Source organism: Phoenix dactylifera, chromosome 18 (assembly GCF_051530095.1).
Source record: "Phoenix dactylifera cultivar Ajwa chromosome 18, Ajwa_hap1_PhDact_Kaust_v1.1, whole genome shotgun sequence".
Classification (NCBI taxonomy): domain Eukaryota; kingdom Viridiplantae; phylum Streptophyta; class Magnoliopsida; order Arecales; family Arecaceae; genus Phoenix; species Phoenix dactylifera.
The window spans coordinates 11,267,781-11,284,951 of record NC_143207.1 but is presented as its reverse complement, the minus strand read 5'-3'; the positions used below and the strand labels follow the sequence as shown (position 1 = coordinate 11,284,951).

The window sequence follows — 17,171 nt, the reverse complement described above, 5'->3', positions numbered from 1 at the left end:
GCCAAGTGTTCATCACATTAAGATGAAGCCTCCAGGCTTATTCTTCAGGTCATATACAGGATTGTTACAGCATGCGAATATTATAGAAACCAAATTTCCTATCAATGAAATTTCGGGCAGCAGAGAACATAAGAGGGAAATAATTGGGAGAATTATTCGATCGTATTGAAAGGCCTGTATATAATTTTATTAAAATAATTGCTTAACTTTCTATGTAAGTCCTAAGATTTACATACCCATGACTTAAAACCAAAAAATGCAAAATCATCTCGAACCGAACAGTTCCGGTGTAAATCCGTTCATTTTACACCGTACTAGTTTCATGGCTTACCAGTACAAGTTCCGACTTCAAAAACAATTCGTTGCCGAAGCCACAGAAGAAGAGAGAGAGAAAGCGAGCGGAAAGAAAAAAGAGAAGAAGAGGTCATAGTTCTCCTCCCCTTCCCCGCTGCCGAAAAACTGATACGGTGCCCGGTACCAGCACAATAGACCTCACTTAAAACAACAAAGAAAATAAAAACTAATACCAAATAAATAAAGAAAAAAAATAAGAAACTGATCTAACCATGCCTGCTTGGGGCTTTCCTTAAGAGAACAGGGGTATGCATCACCTCATCTCTCTCGACAGCTCCACTAGCCGCTCTGATCTAGAATTCCTCCATTGACGCTAAAAGGACATATTGGATTCCTTGGCATCAAACAAACAGAAATAATAAATGCAACTTAAAAACACACAGGCTGCCATGAAATAACCAAGCACCTGAAAGCTCGTGGTTAAATAAGATCTGTGGTTCCACCAAATCATAGCATGGTTCGCTGGAAACAAACTATTCAGTAGCTAACATTTCCAACATGTCCAGAACTGTTTTGACATATGGCAAAAACAAACTCCCAAAATGGAATTCAAAACCTTACGAGCTCATGAACAATGTTGGACATCAAAAATAGCAGCAAGCTTAGCTCGTAACACTGAATCAGGAAAAACACAACGAAGTCCCAGCAAATACCAAGATTGTAACTGAAAAACAACTACTTGAAAACCCTTGAAAGTTCATCATTTGATAGAGAATATAATTCTAAAACCCGTCCAGAGGTTGAAATTCAAAATCACAACCATGAAGCATACAGATGGAAAAGAGGCTTCATCGCTTCTTGGAAACACCAACAGTCTTTCCCCTCCTTCCAGTAGTCTTGGTGTGCTGACCGCGAACTCTTAGACCCCAGTAGTGACGTAGACCACGGTGGTTCCTGCAGCAACAAATAAATGTATCCCATGAAAACTTCATGCACAGGCACATGCAACATATAATATTCATAAAAATCTGATTAGGATTTTGCAATTTCTGCCCAATGATGAATAAAGTACAACATGGCCTTGCATTCTCTTTCCTTGAAAAATGTCTCATTTACGAGAGGCGTTCAATGATGCAACTTCCGCACAGCAATGTACACTTTAAATCACCATGTCCTCACATCTCTACATCCAAGCACCATCACATATATATCTTGACAAGAGCAATTAACAGACCATAATACTCTTAATTTGGCAATCATCTACAACAAAATATATTTCAAAAACACTCACTGCTCCTCCTTCCACCCCCCATTACTTATAACCTTGTCTTCAGACATCTGAGATCATTCAAAGCAGTTAACATGTGTTCTAAAATCTAGAATGCCTCGAATTCATCCACAACACTTCTTTTTATTTCACTTCTAGTTCCCCCTCCTGAAATAGATCTTACCTCACAATCACTCCATGTCAATGGCCAAATCTACCGAAGAGGTGCAGGTTTTCTACTTTCCACGAAACTCAACCACAAATTGATGTCCTTCAAAAACAACTGAAAATAAAAAAGGTATTTTTGCGTAAATACCCTTCATATTCTCATCAGACACTTGTTTTGTATGTATACCCTTTTTTTCTTTTTCTTGTGTATCTGCCCATGCCATCTAACACCGTTAAGAAGTTAACGGTTTAAAATTGAAATGATAAAAATACTCTTAGTGAGTAAACATGCAAAAAGAAATATTTATAAGGGTATACATGCAAATAGCAATTTTGGAGAGTATTCATGCAATTTCATATATTCAAAAGGGTATACACGCAAAAAAAATTCTTGAATTTTTGCATAACTACCCTTCTAAATATTGAAATTTGCATGAATGTCCTCAAAATTAATATTTACGTGCATGCCCTCACAAAATACTATATTTGTATGAATACTTTTGACATAGCGATTCAGCTAACATGATTAGCCAAAATCATATTTATTTAAATTAAAAATTAATTAAAATTATGAAAGTATCTTTTTATTTCTGAAGCGGGTAACATGTTAACAAGCCTCACTAGAAACTAATATCTCTAGAAATTTTCCAATCTCTCTCGACCCTCTCTTTCACTTCTGCATTCGAAATCGAAACTATACATTTGACTCCCTTATCCACCATAGACAGACCTTCATTATATCTTTTTTTACATGAAGATGGTCATGTCTTGCCTTTAGCTTTATGAATTATTTAAAGAAAAGTGTTGTAAGAGATTTGCAGCATTTATCTTTTAGTGTATGAGATTTGCAATGTTTATCTTTTAGAATTGACAAATTTCTCATGTGTACACAATGTAAGGGGTAGCCTTCTACCACATGGTCGCCGAGTTTTTTAATAAGTCTGAAGGATTTGAAATCCTTTAATGATTTTGTTTGGGAAAGATTGATGTTCTTCTACCCATGAGCACAGCAGTAGCAAGATAACTTAATCAATGCAATCTATCGGGTGCCTTTTAAGAGTTTTTAATCCTTTTCTATATTCTAATACATGCCTTCATATGTGATCTATAACAATAAATATTATAAGCTATGTTTCAATGAAATAAAATATAGTGGTTGTCATAAATGAAGAATAAGGTAGAATAATTCCATGATTGGTGAAAGAACTTCTATAACTCTTTTTGTTATCTAATTATCGAATCAATCTTTTTCTTAAGCAATATTTTTATGAAAAATATTAAGGAGCATGCACTAGACAAATCCGAGTGTTAAAACAAGGTGAAATAGAAAAAAAAATATTTTTACTTTTTTGCAAGTAAACCCTTCTAAATATGTAAAATTGTATGAATACCCCCACAAAGTATTATTTGCATATATACCCTTACAAATATTTTTTTTGCATATCTACCCATTAAGGATATTTCAATTATTTTTAATTTTAACCGCTAATTTCTTGATGGTGCTAGATGGTATGCGCACATATGCAAGAAAAAAGAAAAATGAAGCATATACATGCAAAACAAGTATTTTATACAAGTATACATGCAAATATCAATTTTAGGAAGGTAATAATGCAAATTTTAATATTTAGAAGGAAATGTATGCCAAAAACCCAAATAAAAAAGCAGGTTCTTACAAGGCTCTTGGGAGATTTCAATGACTAATCAAACATGGAAATCTAGAAATTACAAAATCCTATTGGTTCAAATTTCCTCATACTCATGGTCCGGTCTCCTCATCCAAGTCTCAAGTTTTAAGCTCCACAACTTTCATCCGTTGAAGATGTATTCAAAAATGATTCTAGAATAATGAACTCTAGTGCAAATTTGTTCAAACGAACAATCAACAAACTATATAGGGTATAGATCAGACAGCACAGTTTTCAAATAGAATAATATTGCCATAACATGCAAATGCATGATGATAAAATCGCTGAAATCCATCAAATTGTTAATACTGACCTCTTGTGCATCTTGAGCCACTGAAAATTCTATATACACTAGCCACATGTTAAACCTAAAATCTCATGCAAAAGCCTTGGTGAACCACAATAAAAAAAAACATAAGGTCAAAAGCTAAGTTTTTCTTGGTTATTTGCAGTGTTAGAGAAAATACGAGATATTCATGTTCTATGTAAAAGACTATTCTAAGAGAAAACAAAATTCTAAAAAGTTGAAACTTGATTTTTGAGATGCTACAAGGTTTTCAAAATAATAGGAAGTGCGAGAAACTGTTAATACCTAAAAAATCCATAAACTAATGGAAGCAATGAAAAACAAGAAACAAAAACATATATAAGCTGTACATAAGCTTGCAGCAACATCAACTTAAAGATTTCAATAGTTCCCCACCTGATCTTCTTCAGGCGCTCAAGGTCATCCCTCAGCTTCATGTCCAGGGCATTTGAAACCACCTGTGAGTACCTACCATCCTTATAGTCCTTCTTTCTGTTCAGAAACCAATCTGGGATCTTGAACTGACGGGGATTTGCCACGATTGTCATAAGGTTCTCAAGCTCAGCAGCTGAGAGCTCCCCAGCCCTAAATAAACATTTGGCCAAATATTATCAATTGAAGGGTCAAGAAATGAAAGATTATACGAGAGCCACAAGGTACAGATCAATTGGCTGACTTTACTTTAATAGGAGGGAAGGAGAATACCAATATAATGGCACATGTGTTTATTAAAAACAAAGTCAAAATGACAAGAATTCATGAATAAAAATCTATGGTTTCACATGATCATGGAGTCCAGTTCTCTACCTTAACCAATTGCAATTTGAACCAACCACGTAAATGAGAGCCATAAAATGATCAAGAGTTCAAAGCTTGGATTAAAATTATGATTTTGCTTTTCCAAACAAAACCCTAAAACTAAGATACAAAGCAAAACTCAAAGATATAGAAATAAGGAAGACAGCTCACGAAAAATTTAATTCATCACATGAACAAAATATTTTATACTTCGAATGTGATCCTAATAAGGAAAAAATATTAAACGGGCGGAGATAAATGTTACAGCCAAACAGTCCAGAGCAAAACTTCTTGTCGTGAACAATGTAAAAATTCCATACAAATGGGACAACAACCCTGATGTTCACATGCTGAAAAAAACCGAGATAAAATGCCTAAAAAACAAAGAGGGCAGACCGTAAAGAAACAAGACCTCTACTTCAAAATCCATCAAATAAATTAAACGTTTAAAATACCGAAAGCATCCAAAATATAAGAAAATCAAAAGTATCGCAGCAAAATGCTTTCATGCTCAAATATGAACCAAAAAAAAAATCCCATCTTGGTACCAGTAATAGCGACAATCAGACTCAAATACCAACATGCTATATCAAAGCCATTAAATACAGATCACTGACCCCAAAATCTCCATTTAAAAGCCATCTAAATCAAATAAAACTTTCAAAACTCAGAAATTAAATCGTAATCATAGGAGCTGGTTCAGTCCCAAACAAATTACTTATACAAAAAAAGGCGTTAAAAAGAGGGGATGGCGGCAGGGCACCTCTTGTTCATGTCGACGTCAGCTTTCTTGCAGACGATGTTGGCGAAGCGGCGGCCGATACCCTTGATGGAGGTGAGGGCAAACATGATCTTCTGTTTACCATCCACGTTCGTGTTGAGCACACGAAGAATGTGCTGGAAATCCTCGTTCACGATCAGAGACTGCGATCCAAAAACCCCACAGAAAATTACCAAACATAGTGCAAAAATCACAAAAAAAAGAGCGATCCTAGGTGTATATCTGAAGGGAATAGAAGGGATTTGCGAAATGGACTGACCATGGCGACACGGATTCCTTATTTTCGGCGGCGGAAGGAGGAGAGGGGAAGACGGCGATGGAGGGAAGCAGAGGCAAAAACCCTAACGCTAGGAAAGACCCGCGGTGTGAGGAGTGCTTAAAGACCCTGTTACACTGCTCCGTGGAACAACTTAATTAAGTGGGGCTCGCCGGTGAAATGATTGGACGCCTATATATCCATCTTGTTATGGGCTTTGTCAGGCGGATTTTGCCAAATAAAAAAACACAAAAAAAACATAAACAAGAACAAAACACAACTACTAACTACTGATCACTGATTTTGCAAGACAAGGATCAGCTTTTTCTTTTATTCAAAACAAAAACATGGAAAGCCCTAAAGATTTTGGCAATGAATTTAATCTAGTATATGTTAAATATTCAATATATATATATATATATATATAGATATAGATATATGCGGATAGAACTATCAAAAAATACATATAATATGCATCATTTTCCAAAAAAATAATTAAATAATTATTTATATAATTATTTTTAAAAATAATAAGCTGCCGATGTACTTATCTTTATTTTTTTCACTTTCATGCCTCCCATTAGCTTCTTTCTTCATCCTAATATCTTAACAGAATATACATTTATTAATTTAAATTTTATTTTTGAATTTTATTTAATATTAAAATAACTTTGTATCTATATCTTACAATATATATAGGATTGATAACCTACTCTCTGTTATGGTATATCAATTTACCCATTTTTCATTGGATAAAAAATATCTTTACTTTATATAACTCTTAAGAATATTTTATGTCTTTTTACAATTCCACATTATGACAATAACTCACCCTCTCAACCCCCAATTACTACTCTCTCCCTCTCTCTCTCTCTCTCTCATATATATATACATATATATAGATATACATATATGTATATATATATATATGCATATGCATATATATATATATGCATATGCATATATATATATATGCATATGCATATATATATATATGCATATGCATATATATATATATGCATATGCATATATATATATATGCATATGCATATATATATATATGCATATGCATATATATATATATGCATATGCATATATATATATATGCATATGCATATATATATATATGCATATACATATAGATATATATATATACATATACATATATATATACATATACATATATATATATATACATATATATATATATATATACATATACATATATATATGTATGTATGTGTATATATATATATGTATGCATGTATGTATGCATGCATATATACATACATACAAACATACATACAAACATACATGCATGCATACTGTTACGGGGGAACTTAGCCACCATGCCCCACGTGACCGGCACGCGCGCCCAGAAAGACTACGGCTGCCCCTTGATCCAGCAATCCGACCTCGGGTCGGATATCTTCGGCTCCGCAGTCCGACCCCGAGTCGGCTGCCCCTTGATCCAGCAATCCGACCTCGGGTCGGATATCTTCGGCTCCGCAGTCCGACCCCGAGTCGGTTGCCCCTTGATCCAGCAATCCGACCTCGGGTCGGATATCTTCGGCTCCGCAGTCCGACCCCGAGTCGGCTGCCCCTTGATCCAGCAATCCGACCTCGGGTCGGATATCTTCGGCTCCGCAGTCCGACCCCGAGTCGGTTGCCCCTTGATCCAGCAATCCGACCCCGAGTCGGTTGCCCCTTGATCCAGCAATCCGACCTCGGGTCGGCAATCTCTTGACAACAACAGACTGTTCTCCTGAGGCACGCCGCGGCCCCCTGCTCCACTACTCCCTGCAACGGCCGAATCCGGCGCTGCCCCACGATCCCCTGTAACAACCGTACGAAGCGGAGCTCCACTACGCCCTGTCATGGCCGTACCCGGCGCTGCCCCACGACGCCCTGTAACGGCCATGTCAGTGGCAACCCCATCGTGCCACACGATGACCAATCCCCAGAAAAACCCCCCAGCCTGATATATATGGGGCGGGGGGGAAGGGGGAGGGTGAGCAAGATTCTCCATAGCATCATCTTACCTGCTACCTCTCCTTCTCCTTCGATTCCCTCTAACTTGATCGTCGGAGGGCCCCCACTACCCCAGGAGTGGTGCGAGGCTTGCTTGCAGGTTTTCCGGCGGAAGGTGGAGCGCAACCAAAGCAATTCAAAGGGAACCCCGTTCACACCGCTGTGCCAATCGTTCTCGGTTTGGACCCCCAGCAACAGTTGGCGCTAGAGGAAGGGAACGGATCTCAGAGCGATCGTAATGGCACGGCGAGGTGGTCGTGGAGCTTCCAATGCTTCCGGTCGCGGGGCCTCTCGCGCCACTCGCCGGGAGGCCGCTGCATCTCCAACACGCTCTCAGCAACACTCCACCGCCCCACCGCCCATTCAGATAGTCGAAGCTGCCCAGTTCGACCAGCTAACCCAGCAGGTTCGCACCCTCGCGGAGGCGGTGCAGAATCTGCAGGGTGCGATGTCCCGGGCGCCGCAGCGGGCTTAGGAGCCACTGCTGCCTGAGCGTTCGCCTGTCCTCCTCAACCCGCGCTCCTTCCTCTCCCATGGGGAGGAGCGCCGGCGCGAGGAGGATTCTCGAGCACGCTCCATTCTGCCGGAACCTTCCCACCGGAGCTGCGCGGGGTACGAGAGGCGGGCCCGGGCGCGTTCCCAGACCCCCCAGTCCTCGAGGAACCCGCGCTCCAGTCGGTCCCCCTCTCGCCGCTCCTTGTCTCCCACCCACCGGTCGCGCTCCCTGGACCGGCGGGTGGACGATCTTTACCGACAACTCCAGGTCCTGAAGGGCCATTCCAAAGATCCCTTCGCCGACTTAGAGATCTCCTCCCAGCCGGCGCTCGCCTCGAGGATCCTGCGGACCCCGAATCCGCCGGGGTTCAAAATGCCGGCGATCGATCCCTATGACGGGGCGGCGGATCCACGGGATCACGTCGAGAGTTTCAGGACCCTTATGCTCCTCCACGGAGCATCAGATCCCCTTCTCTGCAAGGCTTTCCCGGCAACCCTCCGTGGCCCGGCGAGGGCATGGTTCGCCGGGCTGGAGGCTGACTCAATCCGGTCCTTCGACCAGTTCACTCGCCTCTTCATCACTCATTTCGCCGTCAGTAGCCGGCGGCGACTGGTCTCCGACTCCCTCTTTGATGTCCGGCAAAACGAGGGAGAAAGCCTGCGGGATTATCTTACCCGCTTCAACAGGGCTACGCTGGAGGTCCGGAACCTGAGTCAGGAGGTAGCTCTTTCAGCCCTGAAGCGTGGCTTCCGGAAGGGCAGACTCACCTTCTCCCTGGACAAACGCCTACCGCGGAGCTTCCCAGAGCTGTTGTCCCGGGCGAACCAGTATGCGGACGCCTCCTCGGCGTCCGCCCACCGGAGCAAGGAGGCCGCCGAGATCCCTCAAAAGCTTGGGAAGAAAAGGCGGAAAGAGGCACGCCAGAGGAGGAGCCCGACGCCTCAGCGTCGGCGCAGAAGCCCGTCGCCGGCGAAGAACCATGGCGCCCCACGCCCTCGTTCTCCGCCCCGACGTTTTCACCGGTACACCCCTCTCCTAACCCCCCGGGCCCAAATCCTTATGGAGATCAAGGGGCGGGAGGACCTCCCGGCCCCGAGACAGATGCGGAGGATCCCTGGGAAGAGGCCCTCCCGGGCGTACTGTGAGTACCACCGAGACCACGGCCACGACACGGAGGACTGCTTCCAGCTTCGGGACGAGATCGAGGCTCTCATCCGCCGGGGGCGTCTCGGTCGATATGTGAGCGACCGACGTCCCCCCGCAGACCCGCGTCCAGCCGACCCGGCCCCTCCGGAGCCTCGGGAGCAGAATCGACCCGTTGCGGGCGTGATCCACACTATCACTGGGGGCTGCCCCCGGCCCGTGAGGAACTCAGGGGGCTCGACGGAAGCGTCAGGGGCGGCCGTCGCAAAGAGGCAGAGGGTCGGCAATGTAATCACCTTTTGTGATGAGGATGTAAAGGGGGTTCAGACCCCCCACGATGACGCCATGGTGATCTCCCTCACTATGGCAAACTATGATGTAAGGCGTGTTCTTGTGGATAGTGGAAGCTCAGCTGATATCTTGTTTTACGAGGCCTTCCAAAAGATGGGCTTGTCCAGACAATTGTTGCACAAAATATCCACCCCCCTCATAGGATTCACCGGTGACGCTGTCCCGGCGGAAGGTGTCGTTGAGCTGCCTGTGACTGCGGGCGTCGCACCCGCAGAAGCCACGGTGCGACTCGGGTTCTTGGTCGTCCGTGTTCCTTCGGCCTACAACGCTATCCTCGGACGACCCGGACTGAACGCCCTTCGCGCGGTGGTCTCTACGTACCACTTGCTCATGCGGTTCCCCACGGTGGTCGGGATCGGGGAGGTCCGAGGCGACCAACCGACCGCACGGCAATGTTTCCTAGCGACCCTCAAAGGGAAGAAGCCCGCAGAAGCCCTAAGCGTCGAGTCCCTTGATGCCAGAGACGAGGTGGCCTTGCGGCAGGGGGAGCCGGCCGAGGGTGTGGTCGAAGTTCCCCTCGAGGAAGGCCGCCGGGACCGGGTGGTCCGGGTCGGCGCCAATCTCGACCCGGGAGCTCGGGCCCGGTTGGTGGAATTCCTCCGAGCCAATGCCGATGTATTTGCCTGGTCGGCGGCCGATGTACCTGGGATCGACCCGGAGGTCATTTCTCACGCCCTCAACGTCGACCCAACCCACCGGCCAGTGAAGCAGAAGAAGAGACACTGTGCCCCGGATCGGATCCGGGTGGTCGACCAGGAGGCAGACAAACTCTTGGAGGCAGGATTCATAAGGGAGGTGAGTTACCCCGAGTGGCTGGCAAATGTTGTACTTGTCCGGAAGGCGAGCGGAAAGTGGAGGATGTGCATCGACTATACCGACCTGAACAAGGCGTGCCCTAAGGATAGCTTCCCGCTTCCGCGGATAGACCAACTGGTCGACGCGACTTCCGGATATCAGCTGCTGTCTTTCATGGACGCCTTCTCCGGTTACAACCAGATAATGATGGCCCCACAGGACGAGGAGAAAACTGTCTTTATAACGGACCGGGGGCTGTACTGCTACAAGGTAATGCCCTTCGGTCTGAAGAACGCTGGCGCCACTTACCAGCGCCTCGTCAACAAAATCTTCAAAGAGCAAATCGGCCGGAACATGGAGGTGTACGTGGACGATATGCCGGTGAAGAGCCGCCAGGCAGACCAGCACATCGTGGATCTGGAGGAGACTTTCACCACCTTACGGAAGTTTCGCATGAAGCTGAACCCAGCGAAGTGCGCCTTTGGCGCTTCGGCCGGGAGGTTCCTTGGTTTCATTGTCAACCAGCGGGGTATCGAAGCCAACCCGGACAAAATCAAGGCCATCCAAGGTATGTCCCCTCCGACCAAAGTAAAGAAAGTTCAGGAGCTCGCTGGAAGGGTCGCCGCGCTCGGACGATTTGTGGCAAAATCGGCCGAACGCTGCCAACCATTCTTCAAGGTGTTAAAACGCCCAAAAGACTTTCTCTGGACTGCCGAATGTCAAGCAGCATTCGACCAGCTCAAGGAATACCTGGCGTCTCCTCCCCTACTGTCCAAGCCGCAAGAAGGGGAGATGCTCTACCTCTATCTGGCGGTCTCCCCAACCGCGGTCAGTGCGGTGCTGGTTCGGGAAGAGGCAAAGCTCCAGAAGCCTGTGCACTACATCAGCCGGGTCCTACGGGACGCCGAGACGCGGTATACGAAGGCTGAAAAGATCGCCTTCGCGCTGCTGACCGCGACCAGGAGGCTCCGCCCCTATTTCCAGGCCCATTCTGTCACCCTCTTAACTGATCAACCGTTACGACAGATCCTCAGCAACCCCGAGAATGCGGGACGGCTGGTGAAGTGGGCAGTAGAACTCGGAGAATTCGACATCCGCTACCAGCCTCGACCCGCCATCAAGGCCCAGGTGCTCGCGGACTTCCTCGCTGAGTGCACGGTGCAGGAGGCGGAACCTAGACCGCCGGAAACGCCCAGCCTCGACCTCCCGACCTGGACGCTTCACATCGATGGGTCGTCGAACCCCGAGGGTGGAGGGGCCGGGCTGGTCCTTACCAGTCCTGATGGAGTGATAACCGAGTATGCCTTGAGGTTTGGATTTCCAGTTACCAACAACGAGGCGGAATACGAGGCCCTAGTCGCAGGACTCAAACTCACTGGGGAGCTCGGCATCCGGCGTTTGAAGGTCTTCACCGACTCCCAGCTGGTGGTCGGGCAGGTCCGTGGGGAGTTCGAGGCCCGGAGCCCGACCATGCAGAACTACGTCCGGAAGGTGCAAGCACTCATTTCCGACCTCGGCAGTGTCGACATCCAGCAGGTCCCCAGAAGCGAAAATGCCAGGGCCGACAGGTTGTCCCGCTTGGTGGGCGCAGAGGCGCACAACTTGTCGAGGGCAGTCTACCTGGAGACCCTGGATGCCCCGAGCATCGGCGAGGCTGGAGCGGTGATGGCGATTGATCCGGAGCCGTCTTGGATGGACCCGCTCGTCGCCTACCTCGCCGAAGGGATCCTCCCTGAAGACGAAGATCAAGCTCGGCGACTTGTCAGGAAGTCCGCCCACTACGTACTCTATGAAGGGAGGCTGTATCGGACCTCGTTTACCGCCCCCCTCTTAAGGTGCCTCCGCCCCTCGGAGGCGGCCTACGTCCTCGGCGAAGTCCATGAGGGCGTCTGCGGATCGCACTCGGGGGCTAGGTCCTTGGCGCACAAGATCATGAGGCAAGGCTATTATTGGCCTACCTTGTTGGAGGACTCAAAGGATCACGTACGGAAATGCGACGCCTGCCAGCGCCACGCCAACGTCCAGAGAGTCCCTTCTGTCCCCTTGGCACCAATCACCGCACCCTGGCCCTTCGCACAGTGGGGAATGGATATCCTCGGACCATTCTCCGTCGCTTCCGCCCAGCGGAAATTCTTGATTGTTGCAATCGACTACTTCACCAAGTGGGTGGAGGCAGAGCCGCTGGCCACTATCACGGAGGCGCAAGTCCGGAAGTTCGTGAAGAAAAACATCATTGTCCGATTTGGGGTACCCCGGGTCCTCATCTCGGATAATGGTCGATAGTTCGACAACAAGCATTTCCGTGACTTCTGCGAGGAATTCGGGATCGAGCATCGGTTCACATCTGTGTTGCATCCCCAAACCAACGGTGAGGCCGAGGTGACAAACCGGACAATCCTCCAAGGAATTAAGGCGCGAATCGGTCGGACGGGGCAAGCTTGGGTCGAAGAACTCGAAAACGTCCTTTGGGCGTATCGGACCACGCATCGGACCCCTACCGGGGAGACGCCTTTCAGCCTAACCTATGGCACGGAAGCGGTTGTCCCCGTGGAGCTCGGACTCCCCTCGCCTCGGGTGGCTACGCACCGACCCGAGGCCAATTCGGAGCAACTCCGAGGAAACTTGGACCTCTTGGAAGAAGCGAGGGAAATGGCGCAGGTTCGGATGGCGATGTATCAGCGGAGGGTGGCCCGATATTATAACTCCAAGGTCCGACCAAAACTTTTCAGAATCGGAGATCTGGTGCTAAGGCGAGCCAAAGCATCTCAACCCGCGGAAGGTGGGAAGCTGGCGCCAAATTGGGAAGGCCCGTATAGGGTTCGCTGGGTAAACCGACCTGGCTCCTACCAGTTGGAGGCCCTAGATGGTCGAGAAATTCTAAGGAGCTGGAATTCCGCTAACCTACGGGTGTATTACCAGTAGAAAGACAAAGCCAGAAAGACAGTTCAAAAAATGTATAGTCCTTTTCATTTCAATAATTTCTGGTCGCAATGGCGTGTTCGTGTGATTACAAAGAATTCCCAGAGGGGGATTGGGGAGTAAAGAAAGTAAGGAAGAGGTGGGGACTCCGTAGAGTTGAAGATCCGGGATCCCGAACCCTCCACCCAAAGCAGTTGCAATCCCACCGGGCGTGGGTGCTTCTCCCCGGAGGCGCCATCGACGCCTCACGCAAAAGACGAAGAGCCGGCGCGGACGAAGAAGAAGTGGACGAAGGAGGAGTTCACACTGCTCCTAGAGGAACGCCACCTCCAAAGGATATTCCGGCCCTCCCCAAGAGAAGGGGAGGGAAGGAATACAAGGGAGAAGAGCGCGAGGAGGCGCGATCCCGGATGAAGCGTCTGGCGCAGAGCTCAATCGGGAGGTGGGACGGAAAAGAGGGGGGATGTGATCCCGGATGAAACGCCTAGAGCGGAGTTCCACCGGGGAGAATCTCCCCGTTGATCCCAGATGAAACGGCTAGTTGGCGGAAGTCGCGAGGGGCGCACCTCCCGTTCTTCCGGCAGGGGCTTCCCAGCCACGCACCGGAGAGGAGGTCCACGATCCATGGCAACCTGAACAGCTCCGGCTTGGCAGGCTCCACCGCACCTGCACTTATATTTATAGCCAAACTGTGGCCCACCGGTCGTTCCGATGCGGGTGGCTCCAATAAATGCGGGCGCATCGAATCTGGAGCCGTTCCGGCTCTCGAGGCGTATCCTCCCACGACCTCCTAAGCGTCGTTCTCCTTAATTACATTCTTTATGCAGGACACTCCGGGCGGCGTGTATCCCACGGCACACGTATCTCCGCACGCGCCCAGGCCGCATCCGCCTCGAAGAACGCGCGTATCGCGGCCGCTTAACTGGCACTCCTCGCAAGCAGCAACTGGCCGATCCGATTTTCCAGGTAACGCCTCAATTAGCATTTAATAGCCTTCTGGTGTTCCCCAGGCGACGCGTCGAGAGGAGGAGAAATACGATCGCAGCTGGCCACGGAGAAACCCCGTCGAGCGGCAAGTGATAGGCGCGCGACCAACGAGCGGAATTCCCCGAGGCTCAGTCCTCGGATGCCAGGCTAACCCGATGATCATCCCGGGAGCAGACTAGCCTGAAGCCCCGACCGGTCGCCTCGGCTTGCGCCAGCCTTGGCCGACCAACGAGCGGAATTCCCCGAGGCTCGGCCCTCGGATGCCAGGCTAACCCGATGATCATCCCGGGAGCAGACTAGCCTGAAGCCCCGACCGGTCGCCTCGGCTTGCGCCAGCCTTGGCCGACCAACGAGCGGAATTCCCCGAGGCTCGGCCCTCGGATGCCAGGCTAACCCGATGATCATCCCGGGAGCAGACTAGCCTGAAGCCCCGACCGGTCACCTCGGCTTGCGCCAGCCTTGGCCGACCAACGAGCGAAATTCCCCGAGGCTCGGCCCTCGGATGCCAGGCTAACCCGATGATCATCCCGGGAGCAGACTAGCCTGAAGCCCCGACCGGTCACCTCGGCTTGCGCCAGCCTTGGCCGACCAACGAGCGGAATTCCCCGAGGCTCGGCCCTCGGATGCCAGGCTAACCCGATGATCATCCCGGGAGCAGACTAGCCTGAAGCCCCGACCGGTCGCCTCGGCATGCGCCAGCCTTGGCCGACCAACGAGCGGAATTCCCCGAGGCTCGGCCCTCGGATGCCAGGCTAACCCGATGATCATCCCGGGAGCAGACTAGCCTGAAGCCCCGACCGGTCGCCTCGGCTTGCGCCAGCCTTGGCCGACCAACGAGCGGAATTTCCCGAGGCTCGGCCCTCGAATGCCAGGCTAACCCGATGATCATCCCGGGAGCAGACTAGCCTGAAGCCCCGACCGGTCGCCTCGGCTTGCGCCAGCCTTGGCCGACCAACGAGCGGAATTCCCCGAGGCTCGGCCCTCGGATGCCAGGCTAACTCGATGATCATCCCGGGAGCAGACTAGCCTGAAGCCCCGACCGGTCACCTCGGCTTGCGCCAGCCTTGGCCGACCAACGAGCGGAATTCTCCGAGGCTCCGTCCTCGGATGCCAGGCTAACCCGATGATCATTCCGGGAGCAGACTAGCCTGAAGCCCCGACCGGTCGCCTCGGCTTGCGCCAGCCTTGGCCGACCAATGAGCAGAAGAATTTCCTGAGGCCTAACCCTCGGATGCCTGGCCTAGCGCCGGAAGAATTTCCTGAGGCCTAACCCTCGGATGCCTGGCCTAGCGCCGGAAGAATTTCCTGAGGCCTAACCCTCGGATGTCTGGCCTAGCGCTGGAAGAATTTCCTGAGGCCTAACCCTCGGATGCCTGGCCTAGCGCCCGAAGGATTTCCTGAGGCCTAACCCTCGGATGCCTGGCCTAGTGCCGGAGGAACTTCAAGAGTCAGGAGTCGGCGAGACGCTACCAAGAGTTAAAAAGAGGAAGGACGAAAGTGAAATGAGGAAACACTTTGTTTGCATTAACTTTCGTTGCATCAGGGCCGAGACCCATACAACATGGCAAAACGCCAACATACAAAGAAAAGAACAAAGAAAAAGTACAGAGGGTCAGCTTGGAGGAACCCCTGGATCGGGAACAGCGAGCACGTCCGCGAAGGGTAGGGAGACGGTTGGAGAACCGGCAGGCAATGGCATCGGAGGGGAGTCGAGGAGGGAGACCCCACTCAGGTCAATTCCGGGGTATTTAGTGGACACCCTTGCCAGGCCTTCATCGAAGCCTAAGGCAAAGGAGTCGGACCCCGCATCCGACATGTCACGGATGAACTCGGCGGACTGACGATAGGCCTGTACCGCCTGACGCCCGATTTCTGCGCTCTTCTCGGCCAGCGCCGCCTCCGCTCGCTCCGTAATCTGAGCTTTCGCTTCCATGACCTTCGCCACAATCCGCTCGTCCGCCTCGGAGGAGACCCTCAGCAGATCGGCCCGAGCCTCCATGTGCTTCGCCTCGGCAGCGATGCGAGCAGCCTCAGCCTCCTCCAGGCGCGAATGAAGCTCCTGGTTGCTCGCACGAGTCCCCTCCAAGGCCGACTCCAATTCAGCCATCTTGGCTTCAAGAGATCGGGTTCGGTTGCGGGCGTTGTCGGCCGACTGCTGGGCCTTCTCCCACCTCTCCCGGAAGTCGGCAGCCTTCCGGGACTGCTTTTCGCCTCGCTCCTCCGCCTTCCTGATCTCGCTTTCGAGACCCGAGGCAACCTTGAGTTGCTCCTGAGCCTCCAACAGTTGCCTCTCGAGGGCGGCGAAGCCGAGTGCCCGCTCTTCGGCCACCTGGAGCCTCGTCTCGAGGTCCCTGGTCGTTCTCCCCGCCGCAGCCTGGCCTCCCTCCTCTACAGCTTTCAGTCGGCTCTCGGCCTTCGCCAGGAGCCTCGCCTGTTCCTCGTGGCTCTCCTCCAGACGGATCATGTACTGGGCGAGCTAAGAGACAGGAAAAATGAGAGCGTCAGACGGGGATCAATAGAGCCTATAAATGACGAAAGCGACCAAAAGAACACTCACCGACATGAGGCAGACGCAGCTGGCAGCTCCGACTTCAGGGATCCTCATCTGCCGGACCTGCCAACGGTCACCCTCCAGCAGCACCGTCTCGATGAGGTTTCGGGCGCCGGCGAAAGTAAAGGCCGACCCCGACTTCGCCCCGGAGCCGGACGGTGGTTCTGCGGCCTTACCCTTACCCATTGCTTGAGGGAGAGTCATGCCGACCGTGCTCGGGGCGGGGGCCGCGCCAGAAATCGACAGGGTCCCGCTCGGCCGAGGCCTCGGCGCGCCCCTCCTCGTATCATCCGAGGCCGACCGAGTCAAAGGCCGGGCTGGGGACCGACCGCGTCCGAC

At 50.1% G+C, this 17,171-nt stretch overlaps 1 protein-coding gene across 1 annotated transcript; it reads right to left on the bottom strand.

Moving 5' to 3' along the window:
• Window positions 1–817: 817 nt before the first annotated feature.
• Window positions 818–5,721, bottom strand: LOC103722458 (small ribosomal subunit protein uS13z/uS13y/uS13x). Its single transcript, XM_008813025.5, has 4 exons — window positions 5,563–5,721; window positions 5,286–5,446; window positions 4,121–4,309; window positions 818–1,248 (listed from the first exon to the last, which is right to left on the bottom strand). The coding sequence occupies exons 1-4, from the start codon at window positions 5,563–5,565 to the stop codon at window positions 1,143–1,145; spliced, it is 459 nt and encodes a 152-aa protein (XP_008811247.1). The 5' UTR covers window positions 5,566–5,721; the 3' UTR covers window positions 818–1,142.
• Between the last annotated feature and the right edge of the window lie 11,450 nt (window positions 5,722–17,171).

Coding starts and splice junctions, on each gene's coding strand:
- LOC103722458 (XM_008813025.5), bottom strand. Junction 4,310..5,285: donor GACGTCGACATGAACAAGAG/GTGCCCTGCCGC, acceptor ATGTTTATTTAG/GGCTGGGGAGCTCTCAGCTG. Junction 1,249..4,120: donor GAGCGCCTGAAGAAGATCAG/GTGGGGAACTAT, acceptor TTGTTGCTGCAG/GAACCACCGTGGTCTACGTC.